Source organism: Centrocercus urophasianus, unplaced genomic scaffold (genome assembly GCF_019232065.1).
Source record: "Centrocercus urophasianus isolate 14NV4802_14NV808 unplaced genomic scaffold, USGS_Curo_1.0 seq_30, whole genome shotgun sequence".
NCBI lineage: Eukaryota > Metazoa > Chordata > Aves > Galliformes > Phasianidae > Centrocercus > Centrocercus urophasianus.
Window position 1 is genome coordinate 4,362,839 of NW_024884867.1, and position 21,720 is coordinate 4,384,558.

The window sequence follows — 21,720 nt, forward strand, 5'->3', positions numbered from 1 at the left end:
TGTAATCCAGACTCTGAGGAACCTTCTATTTCTTAATATTACAATTTTATATACAGAACACAGAGAATGTTATAGACACCTCCAGCCTAACAAAATCCTTTGTTGACACTTAACGTCCAACACAGACAACATTCCAGCTATACTTTCATACACAAAATGGACCGGGAGAGAAAATGATGAAAAACATGGGTAGACAAACTAAAAGATAAAAAAGTGACTTTTTCCTTCATGTTCACTTAATGATTGCTTTTTGCAGCAGACAGAAGGAGGAGAGCTGTTAATTATATCAAGAATACACCTCCAGGATAGAGTGAGAGGGGGATGCCATGGCAACTGGCAAATGCAACAGTGAACAAACGGTCACCCTTTGGTAAGAGTGAGACCATAAGAAAAACTGTCCTTCTGTCCCCTCGACCCCCCCCACCTCCTACTTCCCCTCCTTCACCATCTCTGAGGCATTAATAAAGCAAGCAGACAACTCAAGAAAAACAACTTTCTCTGTAAGCAGCCTCTGACGTCTTGACATGCAGGAAGATGAAAATTAGCAGCACGTGGGTGGAACAAAGAGGGGGGAAACACATGAGGTAGAACCAGAGATTATTATTTTCTAATTATTTAATATTTTACTTATCTCCTTCAATTTCCAGCCGAACAATTTTACAGAAAGCTTTCAGCTGTTTCTTGAAGAGAACAGCTTGCTGTGGGTTGCTTTTTTTTTTCCTGAAGCGAGAATTCAAGAAAATGCTCTAGACGTTTGCAGTAGTTCACACAAGTCATTCTCAAGTTCTCTCCCTGAAAAAAAGCCTAGAAGACTCCATCACTGCAATGCTGACAGCATTCCACAGCACAAGGGGAAAAGTCCACAGAAGCGCCCTCCAGCTTTACTCAGAGTACACAGTTTTCTTCTGTTCCAAACAGGAGGTCACATTCCCTGTAAGTTCCAGCACAGAGACTGTAACATCACTGCACTAACACTCAAGAGTCAATTCCAGTACTTCACTCTCCAGGCCACGTGTGGTTCCAGCCCCAAGTTCCAGAAGCCCATTTTCCTACATTTCCCTACAATTCTCACTGCTAGGCTGCAAGTGAAGACGACCCACTGCCAGCACTGGCAAAAGTGGGATCCAAAACCTCTGTTATCTGTTCCAGAACTAGACATGGGCAGCAGCACTACCACACAGCCCTTCCCCATTAAACACTGCTTTTCCTATTACAGAAGCAGCAAAAGTTCATAGAAGTAAAGGACATACTGGCAGCCCACCAGGAGCCTGAAGACGTCTCATTTGCATCACCTGACTGTGCCTCTGTGTTGTAAGAACATTTACTTGTTTTGATTCTAGTTGCAGCTTCAATATGAAGCATCACGTTTAATTAGGTCTGACATTAAAAAGCGCTGAGGAGTTTTGACTGCAGGTTTAGAAAGGGAAACAAGGAGAAAACTCAGCTCGGCACCAGTAGATAAGAGAAGGCAGGCACAGATGCGGTGCTTTTGTAAAGGTGAGCAAAGCTGTGGGCCAAAGGGAGGATCTCATCTGTAAGCAGCACAGGAAGGGCTCAAGTTTGGCAGCTGGAGTAGGAAAGGGGGGCATGAAAAATTGCTTTTCTCTCTCTCACTCCTCAGGGATAGAGCTGGTCCCAGAGCAGGGATGCTTTGGCAAGGGCAGCAGTGACTCTTAAATAACTCAGCAATGTTGAAATAGTCCCTTCTCATGACATTTAGATGATATACAATATTGTGAGGAGCCAACAGAAATTTTCAGCTGCTACAATGCTATCCATCAGTAGGAATTTCTTCATACAGTTCCCTATTCTCAAGGGTCACAGCATAGGACTAGAGACTTAGTGGCATTTTGGAACTTTGCCTTTGAACACTACTGTATTTTTAGATGTTGAGTCTAGACCTATGTGCAAAGTCCACGTCTGCAGTGTTTTCTATAAATTCAGTTCTCAGGACTGATGAGATTTAGCATATGCTAAAATGTGGCCTGGAAGTTTCACCTGTCCCCTGCAAGCAACCTGACAGGGCAGTTTTAACATGGATGAAAGCTCTAACTTCAGTATTATGGCACTCAACGTTTAGTATGCAGTGATAAAAAACCTTTTCATATTCCAGGTCCAGAGAAAAAGGCAGGTGTGTTCTTACACTGAAATATTTTCATTTGCACTAATAGCTTCTGCTGCAGTAACTTTTCCATGCAGGCATGTCTCAAACAGCACCACAGACATCAGTATGATACATGAAATGAAGAAATTAGTATCGTCAACTTCAGGTAGTCAGTGGAAAGGCATGTTAGAAATTCTCTAATTATCCAGAAGCTTTCTAAGTGCTTTCTGCTAGTGTGTCCCCTCCTGGTCCTTAGGACCACACACTGAAGTGGATTGCTATGCCAAGGTCAACCCAGCCTGCCTCAATCTTTCATTTTCCTCTAAAAGCCTCCTAGGTATTCAGTTTTCAGGGACCATTAATTCCGTAAGAAAATCATTCTGGGCAAAACTAAAAATATACCTCATAACTCAGAGCAACAGCCAACTCTTTTAGGATGCCTGCAAATCTTTTTAATAACTTTCTCAGATTGAGAAGTTAAATGACAAAGAACAAGCATCCTTCAAAATGCTGTCTGACCCTTAACTAAATTAATTTATCACATAATCTCAGTAAGTTAAACACTGATGACACAGGGACTACTGCTGGATTGCAGCTTCAATAGTTGATATGTGTCTATCAAAAATCCTGCTCACAGTGAACTCAAAAAGGAAAGTTCAAGAAGAAGAACTGTCAGGAATACTTATTCTCCATCCCAGCGCTGTGTGGCCACACAGATGTCTGTGCCAGCAGAGATGGCAGCAGTGGGGCAGGCTGACAAAATGGTGTTTGACACGGAAGTGCGTATGAAGCAGAAGTGTGTCACTGAATTCCACTGTGCAGAACAAAATGCCCACCAGCAGGACATGGGAAAGCTAAATTGCATTTGCTATGGGAAAACAGCAATTACTCCTAAAAGGAAGAGCTGGACATCATTAAGCTTGCACAGATGTTTAACTGAAAAGGTTCCTCACCACACACAGAGCCCAAGGCTATAGCATTTTATCTTGCTCTGTACTGGGTCAATACAGGTACACCTTTCTGTTAAAGGTATTATGGCCTAAGCACAAGCACACCATTAAGCATGCTGTAAAGATGTCTAGCAATACTTCACACATGTTTGGCTGTTCATAGTTAAAGGACACCATTTTGAAATTGAACGTTCTGTCCCTGACATGAGAAGAAGATGCTGCTACCCTACAGGCACCTCATGCCAGAACATCTACGTTACTTTCTTTGTTGATTTGTCTTTTTCTTTCAACAGAATGAACACAGGAGCTTACGTGTGGCATAACGATGGTTATGGCACCATCATTCCCTTCTGCCTCCTTCAAAGCAGGGAGTCAGCTTTTTCAAGCCACTTCCCCACGTACTGAGCTGACTTTGGAGAAGATGCTAAAGCCTCTTAACAGTGACTCAGTCATGAAGACCACAGAGGGTTTCTGAAATGAAGTGGAAGTGTCGCACTAGGGCCAAGCTATTAAAAAGATCTCATCACTAAAGTATAATAACCCACTTTGTCAAATTCCGTTTACTGATTGCTGTATTGTTTCCTGCTTATGTCTGAAGAGGGATATAAAAAGATTTCAACAGAGCTGCTAAATATTTAGGTTAAAAACTCTGACTCGTCTGGAAGAGAGTTGAGAAGTCACAATTCAAGCATCTTGGAATTCAATAGGAAGTGACAACTTTCATTAAAAAAATCCCATACGCTGTCTGGAACTGCAAAACACAAAAGCCAGCAGAGGAAGACATAGATCAAGGTGAGTTTTGTGTTCATTTTTTGCTCTGGGATAAGGGGCTGAAGAAGCACAGGCCCTACAATCCTATTCAAATTCTCCAACAGCAAAGAGCTTCTCTAGCTTATGGCAGCTTTACGCATGACATCATTTGTTTACAGAAGGCAAATACTTGCCAATTTTAAATAAAACAGGATCCAGTCTGTTGAAGACAGATGTCTGCAAGAGCGGCTATTCCTGTGCCTCCACACTAATTCAGTGTTATACGAGAAACAGTAGGACAGCCTCACACTGCTAACGAGATCTGCTAGAAATAGATGAAAACGAGACTGCAGTATGTGATAACCTCATTAGTTGGGACTGCTTCCTAAAAGGGAATGCTTACAAGCTTTGTAGTGCATCACATTAAGAGGTATGTTTTATTTCAAGTGATTAAACATGAAATCTCGTTGCCTCCAGTGCAGTTAAATACCAGCTCCATTTTTATATCAATTTCAAGATTATCTGTGTGCAGGTTTTTCACCATTCTAACATTTTGCTGCACACATGAGAAACTGTTGACTTTGCTGGAAGAGCTGGCATAGCATACTAAGAACCTTTATAAAGGCCCAGCAAGAAATCTGGCTGACATGTGAGACTTTATTGAGTAGTTTTTGAAAAGAAAAATAAATCCAAAAGGCAAACAGTTATATTACAATTTAAAGAAGCTTATTAGGAAATTCCTTTTATTCTGAAATCTTCAATCACAGTGTGATGACTTGTATTTTTTCCTCCAAAACAAATTATTGTAACTAAAACAGTCTTAATAGTCTGAGAAAAGATGTACTTATTAACAACAACCACCTGCTAAATACCAGACTGCAAACGAAGAAAGATTTCCATTGCAAACCTCTCCTGGCATTTCTGTTCATTTCCACAGTTCAACAGAAAAATGCTACAGGCTTCCTCAGGGGCAAAAACTGGAGAAAAATGTTAGTTCCTTGAAAATCTCAATGAAGGAAAGCTCCCTTTACTGTTACATTCTCTTCTGTTTTCCTGCTAGGAGGTGCACTGTCTAAATGCACATGTTAACTAGATGCGCTGTCAGATAGTTCTTACCTTAGTACTAACAACTGGGAACATTTATGGATGCTCAGGACTCAGACACAGCAGAGAAAAAAATGGGCTGGCACATCTCCTGACAAACAAGAATTCACACCATCTCAGGAAGAAATGTAGTGTGCAGGTAATCTTGTACAGAGCAAATACTGTGTAACAGAGCCAGCTTCAAGGGTTTGAAGCTCCTCTAACCACCTCAACAAGGCCATGATAATCAGTAGAACAATATCCAGCAAAATGAGATGAGAAAAAATTACCTAGAGATTCAAGAGAAAGGTGCATGAAAATGCAAGGTTTATACTCCAACAGAAGGCACAGGTATGAAATAAAATGAAAATGAAAGAGTTCTGAAAGGATTCAGGTATTTCATAGAAATATCAGGATTTCCTGAAGTTGCAGAACAGGCAGGACCAACCTCATGGCAGGAGCTGATCATCAGCCTCAATTCTGTACAGCTTTAGTAGAAAGAAAAAAAATAAAAGGGAGGCTTCTACTTCTATATAAAGTGTTCATCTTGCAAGTTTCTCTTCCTATTAACCAGCATCTAACGTCACCGTGCTTTTGTTCTGAAAATGCATTTGCCATGTATGCTAACACACACTGAAGGAAGGAGCAGGAAATATACATGATTTGAGGCCAGGAGGAAGAGATATAAAGAACAGTGACAGCGTGCTGGTGATGGATATCTGATTTGTTCCATAATCTTGAAGAACTATCTGAAAATTTGAGGTATGTATTTGTTTTGAAGCACAGGTGAATCAGGTATTTGGATCCATTTCACATAAAGACAATATTTAAATTGCTAACATCAGAGATACCTCCTGAAAATGCTACGTTTTTGCAAAGCAAAGACAGCTATGTTCTACAGAACAAAACCTCAGCCACATTTCAAACGTGGACAGAAATTCTCCAAGACTTTTCTCCATTTTAATGGAAATCAATACACAGGCAAGGGGGAAGAACCAAGCAATGGAGAACTGCTAGCTGGGAAGCTGTGATGCATTCTGTGCACATCTCTAGATCAGTCACTGTGCGTGCTTCTCCTCGTACACTTCTACTAGGAAGATGCAATGGGGAGATGAAGTTACAGGAGATGTTGGGGAAGATGAAATATTAGGCAAAATGAATCACCTCTAAAGACATCAGTGATTCAGATTTCTTCTTGACTTTATTTACAATTAAAGACTGATAATAACCATCCCTTTAAAGCTCAACAGTTGTTTGCTGGAGAAATTCAAAAACTAGAAGCCAATATAAGCTCAGTAACTTAAAGAGTTAAAAATCAGAGTTCTCAGTGGTGCAAGTTGAGAGAAAAGATATTTGGTATCTGAGCAGAGTGCAGTGTCAGCAAATGAGGAGGCTGTCAGCTTTAAGGGATCAGAGAGAAGTAATCACAATCCTGAAATTCTGAGAAATCATGTGGACGTTCAGAAAACTGCAGTGTGCCACAAATGCTTCAATCTGAAGATTATTTGGTGTTTTCCTAAAAACTCCTAGGTACACAGACTCATTGTCAAGACATACAGCAGCAATGAAGCAAAAAAAGGATGATCTCCCTCCACTAATGCAATTCCAGTTATCTTTAGACAACAGCAGTACAAGAAAATCAGATATTTCTAATTTCTGCAAATACTCAACCACACACTTGCCTTTGCAGACAATTTAATAAAAGCATGTTTTAAGTAAGCAGAGACTTCACAGAACTTACCTGTTTCTGGGCTGATGCTCCCATATGCACCTGGCAAAACTTGACTGCCTGCTCAAGTGCTACTTCTTCATCCACCTGAATAGAAAACCACAATTAATGAAGTCATAATTACTTAGATCATCTATATATCCAATTAAATTCAAATGAAATGAGGATGTGGGGCATAGGGTAAGTGGGAGAAGATGCACTTCTGCAGCAGAGAGCCATCTTAAATTATTCAGGATTATACATTTAAAGTTACGTAACTCTTCAAACTAACATTTGGGATGAACAAATTCCACACAATTGGTGTTAAGAGTCCTGAACTGATTTCAGGAATTTAGGACTGGACTCCTGGACTACAAAACACGGAGCAGCATACTTTCCACCCACACACCTTAGCAGCACTCCTGTCAGGAGAGTGGGATCTTTAGGAGATGCTCATCTCCCTAGCCTCTGAATAAATACAGGGTTAATTTCATAGGGCTTGGATTGGTGATTATTGTTACTCTGTAATAATCTGTGAAGTCACAAATACAAGTTAATAACAGAATACCTGCTTAATCAGCATGTATGTTTCAGACATGATCTTCTCAATTTTACCCAGGTCGTAGGCCATAACTTTCTGACCTTGCTGCCACACTCGGTAGGCATCAAGCAGAAGTGTTTTCCCAGACTCAACATCTTCCAGTAATTTCCTCTTCCTGCTTGATCTTTGAACAGGCTCTTCTGGAGGTACTGCTTGAACTTTAGTTGCCTGCTGTTGCTGTTTTGAGCTGATGCTTAGCTCTTCCAAAGACAGTTCTGCAGTCCGGCTCTCTGGAGCTCTCTCTTTTGAGTTCCTGCCAGACTGAAGACGGTCCGGCTCACCGCGTTTACATGAAGTATCAATTTTTTCAGGGTCATTGGAATATCCATCAAAATCCATAGGCTCAACAGAACCAGGCCTAGGGAGCTCTCTAATTTCCTTGGCATTTTTGTCCTCGTGTTCCAATATGTCCATAGCACTGGGGATCTGTCCCTGAGTCACTTCTTTTACTCCATTTTCAGTACTGTGTACTACTCCATCAGACAAAACTGGTTTTTTGGGAAGGACATCTTTGCTCTCTTCAGCACTAGTTTTATTAGAAACGTCTGTTGTCATCCTTCCTGAGGCGAGGCTAGAAGACTTGGCACTCTGATCTTCTGAAACCTTAATAAAATAAATCACTCTTCTCTGTTATTATACATACAAAATTCAGAAAGCACTTCGGCACAGCCGAGTAATGACAATGAGTACCTTCACACTACTGCCTCTGCTGAAGAAAACACATTTACTCCAATTTCATTCTTGCTGGTTCCTGAGTATTAATTAGTCTAAGCCACAAGCACATTAATCAGCAAAAACACCACAGAGAAATCAGCAGCAAAGGTTGAACCAAAGCCACAATCTCTGCCTCCCCTTTGCCCCAGTACTTCATCCTACGCTATGGAATCCAAAAAGATGAAATCCAAGGTTTGAGTAGCACAAATTTTACTGCCGATGCATTACAGTCAAAAGTGAACCTGTTTCTTTTGGCAGCTGGAGATCAACTTCTAATTTCAGAATCTTCCTTTTGGTCATTCTTGCATAACTTTCTTCTTGTTATTACATGAAGAATTATGCAAAACACAGCTGTAACATTTGAAACTTTGTAGCTTTACTTTGGTAATGGTCTAAAGCTAGAAAACATCAGCACACCACCCCTTCTTCCTTGGCTTATGAACTATTCATTTATGAACTATTTCATACAGAGATCCACTGTCCTTGAGGTTTTTTTTCCTTAGTTTGTTAAGCCTTGACACTGCTAACTTGGAACAGCCTTAGAAATGAGTTCTTCCTTGACTGTATTTACCAAAAAATACTTTCAACTTCTAGTTATTTTAACCTGAAAGATGATTAGTGTCTAAATGACATTTAAAAATTAAATCTTTAAATGTAGTAACAGATCTGCTGCTGTCAAGGACTAGCATTTAAAAACTGGCACACATGCAATACCTAGTTGCCTGGTTTTGTTTTGCAAGAGGAATTTCACTTCATTTTGTAAGAAAAGTTGCAACAGACTCCACCTGAAAACACTGCAGTTCTTTTATTCCACGTAATTACTATTACTCTAAATTTAAGGGAGAGTCACATCAAACTCACTGTAATCCATTTTCAACCACTATATTTAACACTGACTTTCAAAAACAAAAGAAGAACTGTGCTAAAAGGAAGTTTTACATGTAATTGCGTGTAACTGAAAGGTATTAGAAGCAACAGTATCCTTCAATCTCAGTAGATGTAAGGAATGAGCAAAGTGAATCCAGTGACCACGAAACACTGCTGCCTTACCTGTGTCAGGTCGTTCAGCGTGTCCTCCAGCACCTTCACTGTCAGCACGAAGGCTTGCTGGGCCAGAACCTGGCGATCTGCATCACGTAAGTACTTCCTGTGCCACAGTGAAATAGCACAAATGAAGCTAACTGCCAAAAAGCTGTATGACTGTAACAGCAAATGCCAGCATTTATTTCAAAGCGGCTCTAAACACACTAGATGAAACGCAAACAAAACGTACTGTATGTGAATACAGTATATTGAAACATGAAACTTCATCCATGTTTTCTTCCACCTCTCCATTCCTATCCCCAAAACCATTGAAGGAGATGTGACAAAGAGAGAGGCTGTGGATGCCCGGTCCCTGGAGGAGTTCAAGGCCAGGTTGGAGGGGCCCTGGGCAGCCTGGTCTGGTACAAAATGGGGAGGTTGGTGGCCCTGCATGTGGTTGGGGGTTGGAGATTTGTGATCCTTGAGGTCCCTTCCAACCCAGGCCATTCTGTGAAAAGATGGATTTAGTGCTACCTACAAGTGGAGGAATGGGAAGAGGAGAAATGCTAAAGCCACAGAACAAACAGACAACCAGGATTACAGTTTTCTGTTGTCAGGCCTTTGGAGCCCATGAAATACTAGCTTTCTATTCAAAACTTTCTTGAAAGAGAGTATTAATCACACAAAGCTGTCTTGAACTGCCAGGTCATTTTCATGTTCTGGATAAGCTGCACATGTGACACTAAGGATATCAGCAAATCCTTCCCCATTCACCATATTGGTTACTTTTGAATGTAGGCTTTTAAATCTAAAACACTGGTGTGTCAACACTTTTTTTCCATTCACTATCTAAAAACCTAATACTTTACCCCTCTACAGAGTACACCCACTCTATGGCTTCATTTAATTTACCAAAACATGGCAGCTTCACTGTATTACACTGCTTTAGACCACTTTGAAAGAAAACATTTCCAGCTAACCAGCCTGCCCAATTCAGCTTGACAGAAAATAGGTGTTTTTTGTTTTGTTTTGTTTTTTAATTTCAGAACAGGTTGGTTTAAAAGGGCTCAAATCTAATAATTATCAAGTAAATAATTGTGAAGAATATTACTTGGTCAGAAAGCCAACATTTTTAATGAACATTTTATCTCTACACTGCACCATTCTGAAAAGTAATGTTTGCTTTGTCTTTCAGGCATCATACATAAAAACTTACCATTACTAATATTTATTTATTCATTAAAAGTTAGGATGCTGCAGGCATGCACCAGACACACCCAGATTTGTATTTATAAGTTCCTGTAACGACTGCAGTTCGTCGTGGCTGGCGCTGGCTGGTCCAACACATCAAATCACTTGTTTGTTGAATTCAGACCAGACTTATAAATAACATAATATTTTTAGTACTACTTCAGGCTCGCTTAGAACAGAATTTAAGCCTTCTATGGTCCAGTTCTTCCGATATGTTAAAAGTCAATTATTTTTGGCTTCAAGTTTCCTGAACATGTGGTGACATATTCCCAGACATGCTATGATCTATGCAAATTCATATGCACTCACACTTGAAAACATGTGAAAACTGCTTCCAACTTACTGCCATCAATCACTCAGCTCAACCTCTTTGGTATCTGCCAGATTAGTTTCAACAAATCCCCCTCAGCAAACAACTTCAAACTACTGCAACTGCTTCAGTGTTTTCTTTAGCTGTTTATTGGTCTTCCCATTGATACACATCTGTATATAGTTCATGTTAAATGGCTTTTTTTTCCCTCTTCAGTAAGGTTAATACAATTAAAATTAGCTCACTCCTGAATAGGATAAGCTTTTTAAATAGCATCAGCTGCCTGTAGCACCATTGTTCAGGCAGTCAGGGATTACAGGAAGGCAGGATGCCTGTGCTGTGACCTCTCTCAGTGGACACAGCTCTTACACAAGAGGCCCTGAGGGATGCGATGCCCTGCTCCACCAGTGAACCCCTTCACATGATAGCAGACCTATGCATATCTGTAGGGCAGCTGTGTGGCTGCTCTGAGTTCCAAGGGAAATGAAGAGGAGCTCTGAACTCTATTCTGGAATCATAATCCTGAGAAAATTTACCCACCATCCCGCTATATTCCCAAGGAGGTGTGCCTATAGACTTTTTTCTAAAATAAGAACGTCTTGAAATAAAATAGTTATTAAAAGAACAAAACATAGGCAGCAACAGATTAAAATAAATGCATCGTACTTTCCCTGATCAGGGGTCCTCTGTAGCATAGATGAGACTTTCAGCAGGGTGCTGTAATCCTTCAGCTGTGACAGCACATTGAGCAGCAGCACTATAGAGCGGTTCATATGAGATGCAAAACTGCCCGGGCGGTCGATTTCATCCACGGGGATGCGCCAGATTCCCTGCAAAGAGAAGAAAAGCGGGAAACCCTGAAGAAGAATCCAGCTGATAAGGAGAAAAAGCTTAAAAAATGCAGCTGGTCCTTCAGCTTAACAGATTTTCATTGAGGGTCACAGAATAAAGGACTAAAGGACAATGCTCCAGTCCTTCAAACACAGAGATGTCGACTTAAATCAACCAATTAATACCAGTCTCAGCAAATGAGGAGTCCTGCAGAAGCCTCCCCACACCTAAACATGTTTCTGAATGATGCCCAGAAGGAAGCAAGCAAAGCCTAAATTATATAGGGCATCTTTCTTAAACGCTTGCAATCACACCTACCCTAAGCCAAAGATCAACAACCACTAACAAACAAAAAAATAAGTTTTCCAGGCCTGAGACCAACAATTAGCCCAGCCATAGCAAGTCTGCATCTTCAAACAACCTATAACTAAAGGCACTGGGAGTTGAGTTTCTGCCCTGATGCCAGCAGTGCTCGCTGGAGAACTAACGAGCCCCATAAGAAAAAACAGATTTCTCAGCAGTACCCACTGTGGAGTGAATGTTTGGGGAGCGAGGCTGGAGATGGATAGAAAATGAAATTTAATTATGGTTAGTCAGCTCAGATTTTGCATGTCTTATAAAGTCTAAGGCAATTTTTCATTCCCTCAATGTTTAATAAGGATGCTGCTGTCAACAACTAGCAACTGTATTTGAAGAATTAAATTCAACTAACACCATGCACGTAGCTCATATTGGACCATTCACAAAAATACTGCTGTTACAGCAGTGCAAACCCTTCCCTTGTTTCTCCTGCTGCAGCTCCTTCCGATGGAAATCCTCTGGGGTCTTTTGTACCACTCTGTGGCCACGCAGGAACCAACAGCCTCACTGATAAAGAGTATTGGACCGAAAATGACTTCTGCTTTCCAAACCCGTGCAGAGAGCAGGATATACAAATATTTACTCTTTTATCCTTGCTTAAAGGTCTTGCTTTGATATTTTTAGCTTTACTTTCAGCGTGAGCAAAACTCTTCAGACCTTAATAGAATATGAAAGCAAATAAAATGAATGCTGCAATCACGGGCGGCAGTTGAGCACAAAAGCAGCAGATATGTGTATGTCTGTCTGCAGAGCCCCTCCATGTTTTCAGAGAATCTGCAGTTCCCACGTATGAGAACTTGGGGGACACCACAAAAAGAAAAACAAAAAAACACACACAAATATCAGTGCTTTTAAATAGGACACAGTGACTTCAGCTAGATTTAGTGCACAGACTGTTCCGCCAACTTTCCTTACTCTTGCTCCCTAGTGATCAGACACCCATATTTCCTCTTCGTTCTCTGAAGCTCTCTTTAAGGCTTTTTTTGCAGCTTTTTTCCCCGTAAAGTACCCAAATCCTCACCATGATGAACCCCCAAGGCACAACTGTCACCTCCCACCCCCAAATGCCAACATCCACAGTACCCCCATGGCAGCTGCAAAAGCTTTACCTGCTCAGACAGCTCAGGAATGCTCACCTAGGAAGAGATCTCATAGGAAACGGCTCCATAAAGCAGCACAAACTTTAAACAGAGAGCCTTTTTCTTCCCCAGAACTACACAGTGATTTTGCTTTCAGGCTACAGATGAACACACACATTCTAGCGCAGATATTTTTGCTTGTCTGCACATATGTAGGCTGGGTTTCTGCCAAATCCTAAAACAACCAAAGGCATCATAATGGCACCATATTGCAACAACCCACTCAGCCAATTTAACTATACAAAACAATTTATGGTCAACTTAGATGCACGCTGCAGGAATGGAAGACAGCCAACATGTAGGTTCCTGGTCTTTTTCAGCATTATCTCATCCTTTATTTGACTTAGGCAGGTCACTTGGAATGAGTTTGAGAATATCATATCCGAGATCAGATGAAATTAATTCCGCAGATCTCACCCATATGTTCTGTGTATGCAACCATCACGTACCTCAGATCATTAATTTGGAAATATCCATGCATCTTTTCTTTTCTTTAAGTGGAAAATGTGAAGGAGAAGATCAGGAGAAAATTCTCTGAAACAACAGATTTAGTGCAACAAAAACATGCGGGAAGGACCAACTCTGTGCACAGAATGCTAGCCTCCTTAACCTGACAGTGTTCATCTGCTAGAGAGAAGCAAAACTATCTGCTTGGGCAGTGCTGCTCTTCTGCCTCTCTCCAACACTAGGGAGACCAGAAGAGCTTTAACTACAACTCACATTTTATGTTTATTACAACAGAAAGCCTGATTTCAAAAGGAAAGAGGCTGACTTGTTCTGTGTTGCCTTGCAGTTTTACAAATGCAGAACGGCACAGCGCAAGATTGCCATCCTGTTCCACAGTTGCCCACCTCATATGCAGCCTGCAGCCAAAGCAAAAGGAAGCCCACTGCTGGGAGTCAGAACAACCTTCATTCCATCCACTGCGATTTTATTAAGCAATATGCAGAACAATTATGCTGAAGTGAGTTTTTCAGATTCTACTTTGTGAGCAGTGCTGAATTCTTTTCAAGATTGCAGCCTGAGCCAGAGGAGACAGAAAAGGTCTCATCCCAACCTTTACCAAGGTTTAACTAATTCCATCAGGCTTATATTTTTCCTTGCCAAGTATCAGAATCCTTCAGGAAGAAGAGTTCTGAATTTAGATGAAAAACTGAAACTTCTCCTTTAAAAATGGCCAAACAGCTTTTATAGCAAAACTTCAGAAAATGCAAAGCTTGAAATGGAATAACTGGGGAGGAGACTGGAAAAAGTTATTCAGCTTCACTAAAGCTTTCACACAATCGTCTGAAAATTCAGATTTGCTAGCAAAGTATCTCCCTTGAAAGCACACAATGGCAGGCATGCAGACCCTTCCAACCAACATCTTCAACTCCTCGGATGGCATTTAGTGCTGACTGTCACCACACAGGACACCTGACAGAGCATCTCCAGCCCAAGGCACCGGCCGGCTCTGGCACGGAGCACAGCGCTCTGCAGTGCAGCTCCTGCTGCTGGCCACCGCTCTGCAGCTGAAAGGTTCTCCTCCCTTCTGCAACAGCCAGCAAGGTTGTTTACATGGAACTGGAGGAAGGAGCGACAGACACTTCCAACAACTCCAGAATGCCTCTCAAGATCCAAAACATCAAGCTGCTTTCCATGCCTCCCTAAGCTAAACAAGCTCCCGAGGGGCGAGAGAAGTGAACCCAATACGTGCTGCTAGGAACAATAAATCTGGGATTTTTCATAAGTGAAAATTCTGAAACAACTTCGTATTGAACTTCACACTGAATGTGAAGCTGAATGCTGAACTCAGCATATGACATTACCCATGACACCTAGCTGATTTTATTCGGCTCAGAACTTATTGCACGAGTGCCACACGTACAAGAACTCCAGACTCGAGGAGGGTAAGAAGAGAAGCACACTGTGCAGAGCTCTGTAAGCAGGAGCTAGAGCAAAAGCAGTACTTTCTAGTTCAGCCACTGAAAATAGCAAGGAAGGAAGTGCTCGTTATTCCTCCACACTGCTTGCTTCAGAACTTGAAGGGAGGGGATTCCCTGGGGTTTAGGAATGCAGAGGAAACGCTGACAGTTCTCAGCAAACCCCAAACATCCTTGCAGATGACTGCCATGTTTCAGAGTGAGCCATTTTCTAGGCAGAGGTCAAACTTTACTCTCTCAGCACTGTATGATTTCTGCCAGCGAAATAAAGCAACAGTTGTCACGCATCAGATGATCAAATCCTCATAAAACAAGCGAATACATAAGGTAAGTATTGCTGCATAGAAACATCTCCCACACTTTGGACTTAATTCCCAATTTATTACAAGGCCCCCAGAAGTGCAAGCTGCACCAGATACCACCATCTCAGTTCCACTGCTGCTGCCTGTAGATAACCAAAGCAAAACCAAACACTTTTCTGACCAAAACTCATCAGTCTGAGTAACGTCCTATCAAGAAAAGGCATTTTACTAAAAGCAAATCTAATTCATAGTTTTTAACATTGTTATAAAATATGACAAAGCCAACAAACCAACCAGACAAAACGATCCAGAGAAGCCACCAACTCATAAAAAAAACCCTACGCAGTGTTCTAAAATCTGAAGGTGAACTAAGCATAACTGCAAAACCCCCACAAAGCCCATACTTCCCTAAACATGTATATTTTTATAAACCCATTGTACTCCAGGGTTAAACTTACCACAGTGGAGTAAGTACTAGCTGTCCTGTGACATCCCTTCCCTGCTTTCTAGGTCAACATCAGACCCTGCATTGAGGACTTGAAAAGGAAAGGAAGACAGTTCAAAATGAATGGTTTCAACACACACAGCTCTAAATGTGGCTCTTCTCAGCTAAGAAAGCACAGTACAGCCCTTCAATGAAGAATGTCCCTGCTCCTCCCTGCAAGCATTGCTTTAGTTATTTACTGCTCAACTTCTTGTGTGTGTTTGCTCAGCAACTCTCATGACTTCCTGCTAGCTTGAGTGTAACCATCAAAAGCTCCTCCCCACCTCGTTTAGCAAATTACTACACCAACTTTCCCCCACCCCATCCTAGCATGCTCCCATCTTGCTTATCATTTTGCTTTGTCACCTGATCTGAGTTTTTCCTACTTTGTACAGATAATTCATTATTTTTCTTTCTTCATTGTTACAAAGAACGTAGCGGAACAATTCCACTTCTGTGAATAGGAACGCAGGTGAGAAAAAGATACTAAGAAATCAAAGCAGTTACATTCACAACATTATTATTAGCTGAAGAGAACTGCACCACCAAGAGGAAAAAGGAGCTCCTGCCTTCAGTGAGCAACCCGCAGGGCTGAACTCAGATCTTGCACACTTCACAGAGCACTCAGGGAGCATTCCTCTTGGCTGGCTTAGTTTGTTCGCACTGCACAGCAACAGAATATTAAAAAAAAACAGTGTAATAACCAATAAATGACATTTTAACAGTCTAGAAATCTAGACTATGATGCTCTATGTACGCTTTCTGGAAGAACTGTGGGATCCTGCAGCATGAATTTAGCAGCCTGGAAAACAGTGATAAATGAAAATGCTCCACATGCTCCAGTTATCATAGGCTGATCAAAAAAAAAATAATAATAATGCAATGGACCATTTTCACCCCTCATTTCTCCCCACAAAATGTAATTCTAGGAGTTTTCACTGTAAATTGGTGTAACCCTACAAAAGCACACTGAAGGTGTGAGCACAAGTCAGGGATGCGATCATCTGACAGGCAGGGGAAGGGAGCCAATTCCTCGCTGAGGAAGCAATTAGCTAAAACCAAAGTGCTTTGTTAAGATGCTGAGTTACAAGCTCAGGTGGAATCTGTCCAACAGCAGCAGGGGTACTGATAGCCTCTGCAAAGCACTGCATTTAGGCCCCCGCCAGGCAGAATCTCAAGGTTTTAGCTTGCTTGTTCAGGAAGCTTGAGGAGATTTCAGTGCAGTGTTTCCTGCATACCATCTGATTGCACAATGATGTCTACAGGCAGGCACACACACACCAACAGATGCAAAAAGAAAGCATCCATTCTGCTCCATAGCTGCAATGAGAAGGAATACAGAGAAGAGAATAAAAAGGCACAACAGGCTGCTCTCTCAACACCTGTTCTGAAGGTGCCATCTCATTCAACAAGAGACACAGCTGCACTGGCTCAGAGCTCTGCAATTGCACAGCTCATCCCCCAAAACTTGGTGCAGCTCCTGCTTTAATCCCCTGCACACATTACAAAACCCTCATGTTCTGACAGCACGTGGGATTTATTCCATTTCAGATGCCCACGACATACACATGTACATTCTGTGATATTATCTAGAAAACTTTTACAGAGAAAAGGGCATTTGGAGGGTGGCTCACCTGAGCCACAGGCTCTGCCCTGGGACAAGATGAGCTGCAGTCTGGAAGCCACTCTCCCCTACGTGGAAAGAAAGCCTGGATGAGCAAGTCAAAAGATAACAAACGTTAGGGGAGACAGACCTCAAGTGGAACATCTACAGGTGGTTCTGACTGACATTACTGGCATGATCAAATCCCCATTCATTCTTATCACCAGGGGAGGTGCTACAAAACCAGAAAGAGAACTGGGGCTAACACAAGGCTGTGAAAAGCTGGCAATTCCCCAGTTGCAAGCCAAGAGATGGACAGGGATCGTGAGACTACCACAGTCCTGAGAACTTGGCACGTGATATTACTAACGTTATTCTAACTACACTCCTGCCTAAAATGAATGCAAGAATAGTACAGCACAACCAATAATAGGTAAAAAGAAAGATTAGAGACAGAAGATGTTGGAAATCAGCATTAGGAATACCCAGCAATATAATCCAGGGACAGAAGAGTTTAAATTCAGGTGCCAAATCTCAAATGTCTCGGCCTCCAAAAGCCTTTCTGCTGCTGTGAGAGTAACAGTGCTCAAATGGAAAAGAAAGTTAAACACTGGCCAGATGTTCAATGACACAATCTGAGGAATCTCCAAATCCACCAGGAGCAACGCAGCTGCTACAAGCAAAAGACAACAGATTTGTCACAAGAGCATCAGCTAATTGTCAAGGTGGGCAGATGTGTGCAGCAAAGGAAAAATGCTGAGTTTTGCCCTCCTTTCTCACAGGTACCTTTCTTCAAGCTGCTTAGACCAGTTCACTTCTAACATTAAGGTCATTATATAAGATGCTACAAGCAAAATGACAACAAGAGCTTCATAATAAGAAGTGCTATGCTAATTACTGAGACTCAGCACATTGTTAATGTAGAATTATGAGTTGTTCTGAGCTTCTTGCTGAAACACTGCACTGAGAAACACTGCACCTCTCCTCGTACAGGGGTTACCTGGCACCCAAAACATAGGAGACTATCGTTTTCATAGTGAGGTTGTCCCCACGTACAAGATTTAATGGATTTTGAGCTTTTCAAACAAAGTTCTGAGTCAACAAGTCCTTCAACTTTGGTTGGCATAAAAATGTGCATGTTTTGGTAGATCTTTCTCCTGTCCTTGCCTCAGGAGCAAACAGAACTCTTAGCTCCTGCCCCACAGCTGACATCCACGATTCCTGCACTGACAGCAAGAGGCTCTCAGATTTTAGACTCTCTTCTGTGTAATGACATGCAAAAATAGCAAGGTAAGAAGCATCAAAATCTGAGCCTTTGAAAAATACTTCAACACACTTATACCATACCTACAAAAAATACCATCATCCACCTGTATGCTTTACAAATAAGTGGACAAGATAAACTCAGCAGTTTATCAGAAGCTGGAGGGTCTCAGGTTAGCAGCAGAGAAAAAGCACTTCAGGTATGTCCTTTTTTTGGTTCTCAGCACCAAACCACACAAACATGGCAGGAGTGGATTCTGTTCTAGGAGATCTTTGAGCTTGAAGGAACAGGAGTCAAAAGATCTGCACTGTTCAGATATGTGAGTTCCCTTATCTCATACACACCTGAACTGTGTGATACCACGAGGACTTTTAGAAGGAGCACATTTCTCAGTAACCTTTTGGGCAAAGCTTCTTACAATCAACCTGGTAAATATGAAAAGAAATGTGTCCTTCCACCCCTGAAGAATGAAGCAATGCAACACAAACCTCAAGGGACCTGATGCATGATACATACTGAACTTGGTTGAGAACAAGGCACGCTGTCATTAAGAGGTGACATGCTGATTTGCAGCTGCAGTGAGTACCTCTGGCTTGGTACTAGCAACATCACATCAAATCTTAGTTATGATCACAAACTCATGTTTAGTAGCTTCTGAGCAACAGGTGGGGGGTTTGTAGCTTATGTAGGGCTAAGCTGAGATTACAGGAAGTTAATAAATTCCACAGAAGAGGCTGTGACATGATTCACAAAAGTGTAAGAGAACAGTGAAGTGGAATGTAATGAAGACTTATCAATATTTTTAATACCATGAAAATAAGCAAGTGCTATCAATGAGAAAAAATACCATATTAGTAACAGTACTCAGCAGTTCATTGTTAGCCATCAATCTCTAAAATGCTTACTGGAAAGCAACAGGAATAGCAGGTTTGCAATGCAGAGCGGTGTCCTGGTATGTCCACGCAACCCAGAAGCACAAAGAAATATCTGCACCTTTCATTGGTGTTGAGAAGAATAAAAGGAACACAGAGCTGAATTGAACAAACATTTAAACTCCTCCAATGATCCAACAGAGGTAAAATAACAGCAGAAGCCAGTTAAAAAGCCTTTTAATCTCTAGTCGAAATCCCTTAAGATCTGACTGCAGTTCCCTATTCCTGTTCTTTAAATGCCAGCTTTATAGAGACGCACATTTGCAAGTACTTGACTTAGTCCACAGCTCTGCCTAAGGTTTCATTCTGACATAGGAATGACATATGAAATACACATCTTGGATTTCAGACTGTGAGCTAAAGCTGAAGGCAGGAAGCAACTTATTTGAAATAGGTGATTAAAAATACTGTATGTGAGTGATTAGGAATCAGAACAAGACATCTGAGGTGGTAGAAGGGCGTCAGGTCTTGGGGAACGCATGCTCCTCTCAATCCACTGGAGCTCTGAGTTGGCAAATTTCAACCTTGCCAATTAAGCCCCTCAAATGAAGTTATTAGGAGCTGACAGGTAACTCGTTTCATCACCTCTTCTCCCCCTGCTACAGCAGCACCATAGAACACTTCCCTCCTCTGTCTAGCAAGTGGAGGCTCTGAGCGACTCCCGACGGCTATAAAAGGCAAAAAATTCTCTTACTGTTATGCACCCATTGCTAACCTCAGAATATAGTTTCCCTAACCTCAGAATATAGCCTCTCTTCTGATAGAGAAATTCATGTAATAAAAGTTAAATTCAGTAATTCAGTTATACAGCATTTTACCTTTATTTTTTAGGTTAGCATCTAACGTCGTCTTGCTTTCAGAGACTCCCTTGGCAAATTTATGTTAAAAGAAGTAGCTTTCTTATCCAATGATAGAGCTGGTGGAAATGTCAGACTCAAGCAAGCACTCAGCTGCTCCTGCCCAGCACCCCGTTGGCACTGGCTGACCGCTGACAGCACCGGAGGAACAAGTCGCGGCTGAGAGGCTGTAATTCAATTACCCCATTTACAATAATGCAAATCGCAGCACCCACAGATCTTCTGTATTCAACCGGCAGCGGTATCCCAGCGGCTGAGCCCGGCAGAAGGCACAGCAGTGCTGGGGGAGCTCGGCAGAACAGAGCACAGCCTGCTGGTGTTTGATTTCAGGGATAGCATGAGGCAGCAATGATTTGGTTGAGGACAGCCGGGGTAATTACTGAGAAGGAGGAGAAAGGCCTCAGCATTCAGAGTATTTCAGCCTCTCAAACAGATGCTAAAAACACACAGAAGTCATTTTAACGAAACCGATCCGAATACCTGGGGTTTCAGGATGTCAGCCTGACCGCATTGCAATACACACATCCTGCAGCTCCAGGATCTGCTCTCCCAGGGAAAGGAGAGCCTCCCCAGCGTAGGCTGCAATTCCGAAATCTGCTCCCTGCAAAATATCCCCAGGCTGACAACGAAATCCGCCGCTGCACAAACAAACACACGCTGCAGCGAATTAAAAACCCGAACCACAGAGCTGCCAGAGCCAACGCTGCAAGCAGCGTGCGGCAGGGCGGCGTGCACACCAGCGTTCGCTGCAATTAAGACACGCGATCTAAAATTATAAGCATGTGACGAGACAAAGCTGACCGGTCCCAACGAACCGCTAATGCCGTGGGAATCCTCTTAAGACTCCCACCACCCCGGCGCACGGAGCAGCGGCTCGGCAGGGCTGCGGGGAAAGCCTGGCTCCGGGCTGAGCGGACAGCCGAGGCGTTCACCGACCGACAGACCGACAGACCGACAGACCGACAGACCGACAGACCGACAGACCGACAGACCGACAGACCGACAGACCGACGGACCCCCAACCCCGCGGTCACACGGTCCCTCACCCGCGTGTCTCCCCGCCCGCACTTCGCTCGGCCGCTCCGCTCTCCATTCCCGTCCGCTTCTCCCGCAGCGGAGCCGCACCGCGGAGCCCCGGGGATTCCCTCCGGCCTCGGATGACGGCTCCGCCGCTCCGCACACCTTAGGGGGCTCTCGGCCCCACACGGGCACGGCGCGCAGCCGCGCTCCCCGCGGAGCGGACGGAGGGGAACTTTCCCTTGGCCGCCCCTTCCCCCCCGCACGGGGCGGCCGCTTCCCACGGCCGCGGGGCCGCCCCCGCACTCACCATGCCCGGCGGCGGCCCAGCCTCGCTCCGCCGAACTTCCCCGGCGGCCCCGCGCCCGCCCCGCCCCGCCCGTTCCCCCCCCCTGCCCGGCTCCGCGCCGCGCCGCCCCCGCCCCCCCCCCCTCCCCTCAGGCCCGGCCCCGCTGCGCCCGCCTCGGCGCTCGGCTCGCACTTCCTCTCGCACCGGAGGGAGGCCAACCTCTGGA

The 21,720-nt window shown here is 43.1% G+C and overlaps 1 protein-coding gene across 8 annotated transcripts in view; it reads right to left on the minus strand.

Moving 5' to 3' along the window:
- Positions 1–21,720, minus strand: part of CABIN1 (calcineurin binding protein 1) — a 93,325-nt gene that overhangs the window by 20,427 nt on the left and 51,178 nt on the right. For 5 of the 8 annotated variants that reach the window (XM_042828692.1, XM_042828689.1, XM_042828691.1 and 2 more), the window contains exons 31-34: positions 11,161–11,351; positions 8,961–9,057; positions 7,164–7,799; positions 6,629–6,703 (exon numbers count right to left, since the gene is read on the minus strand). In XM_042828692.1, coding sequence (XP_042684626.1) covers positions 6,629–6,703; positions 7,164–7,799; positions 8,961–9,057; positions 11,161–11,351 — 999 coding nt within the window. The remainder of the gene's footprint in view (positions 1–6,628; positions 6,704–7,163; positions 7,800–8,960; positions 9,058–11,160; positions 11,352–21,720) is intronic. The other 3 variants (XM_042828695.1, XM_042828694.1, XM_042828690.1) reach the window with 1 other exon arrangement.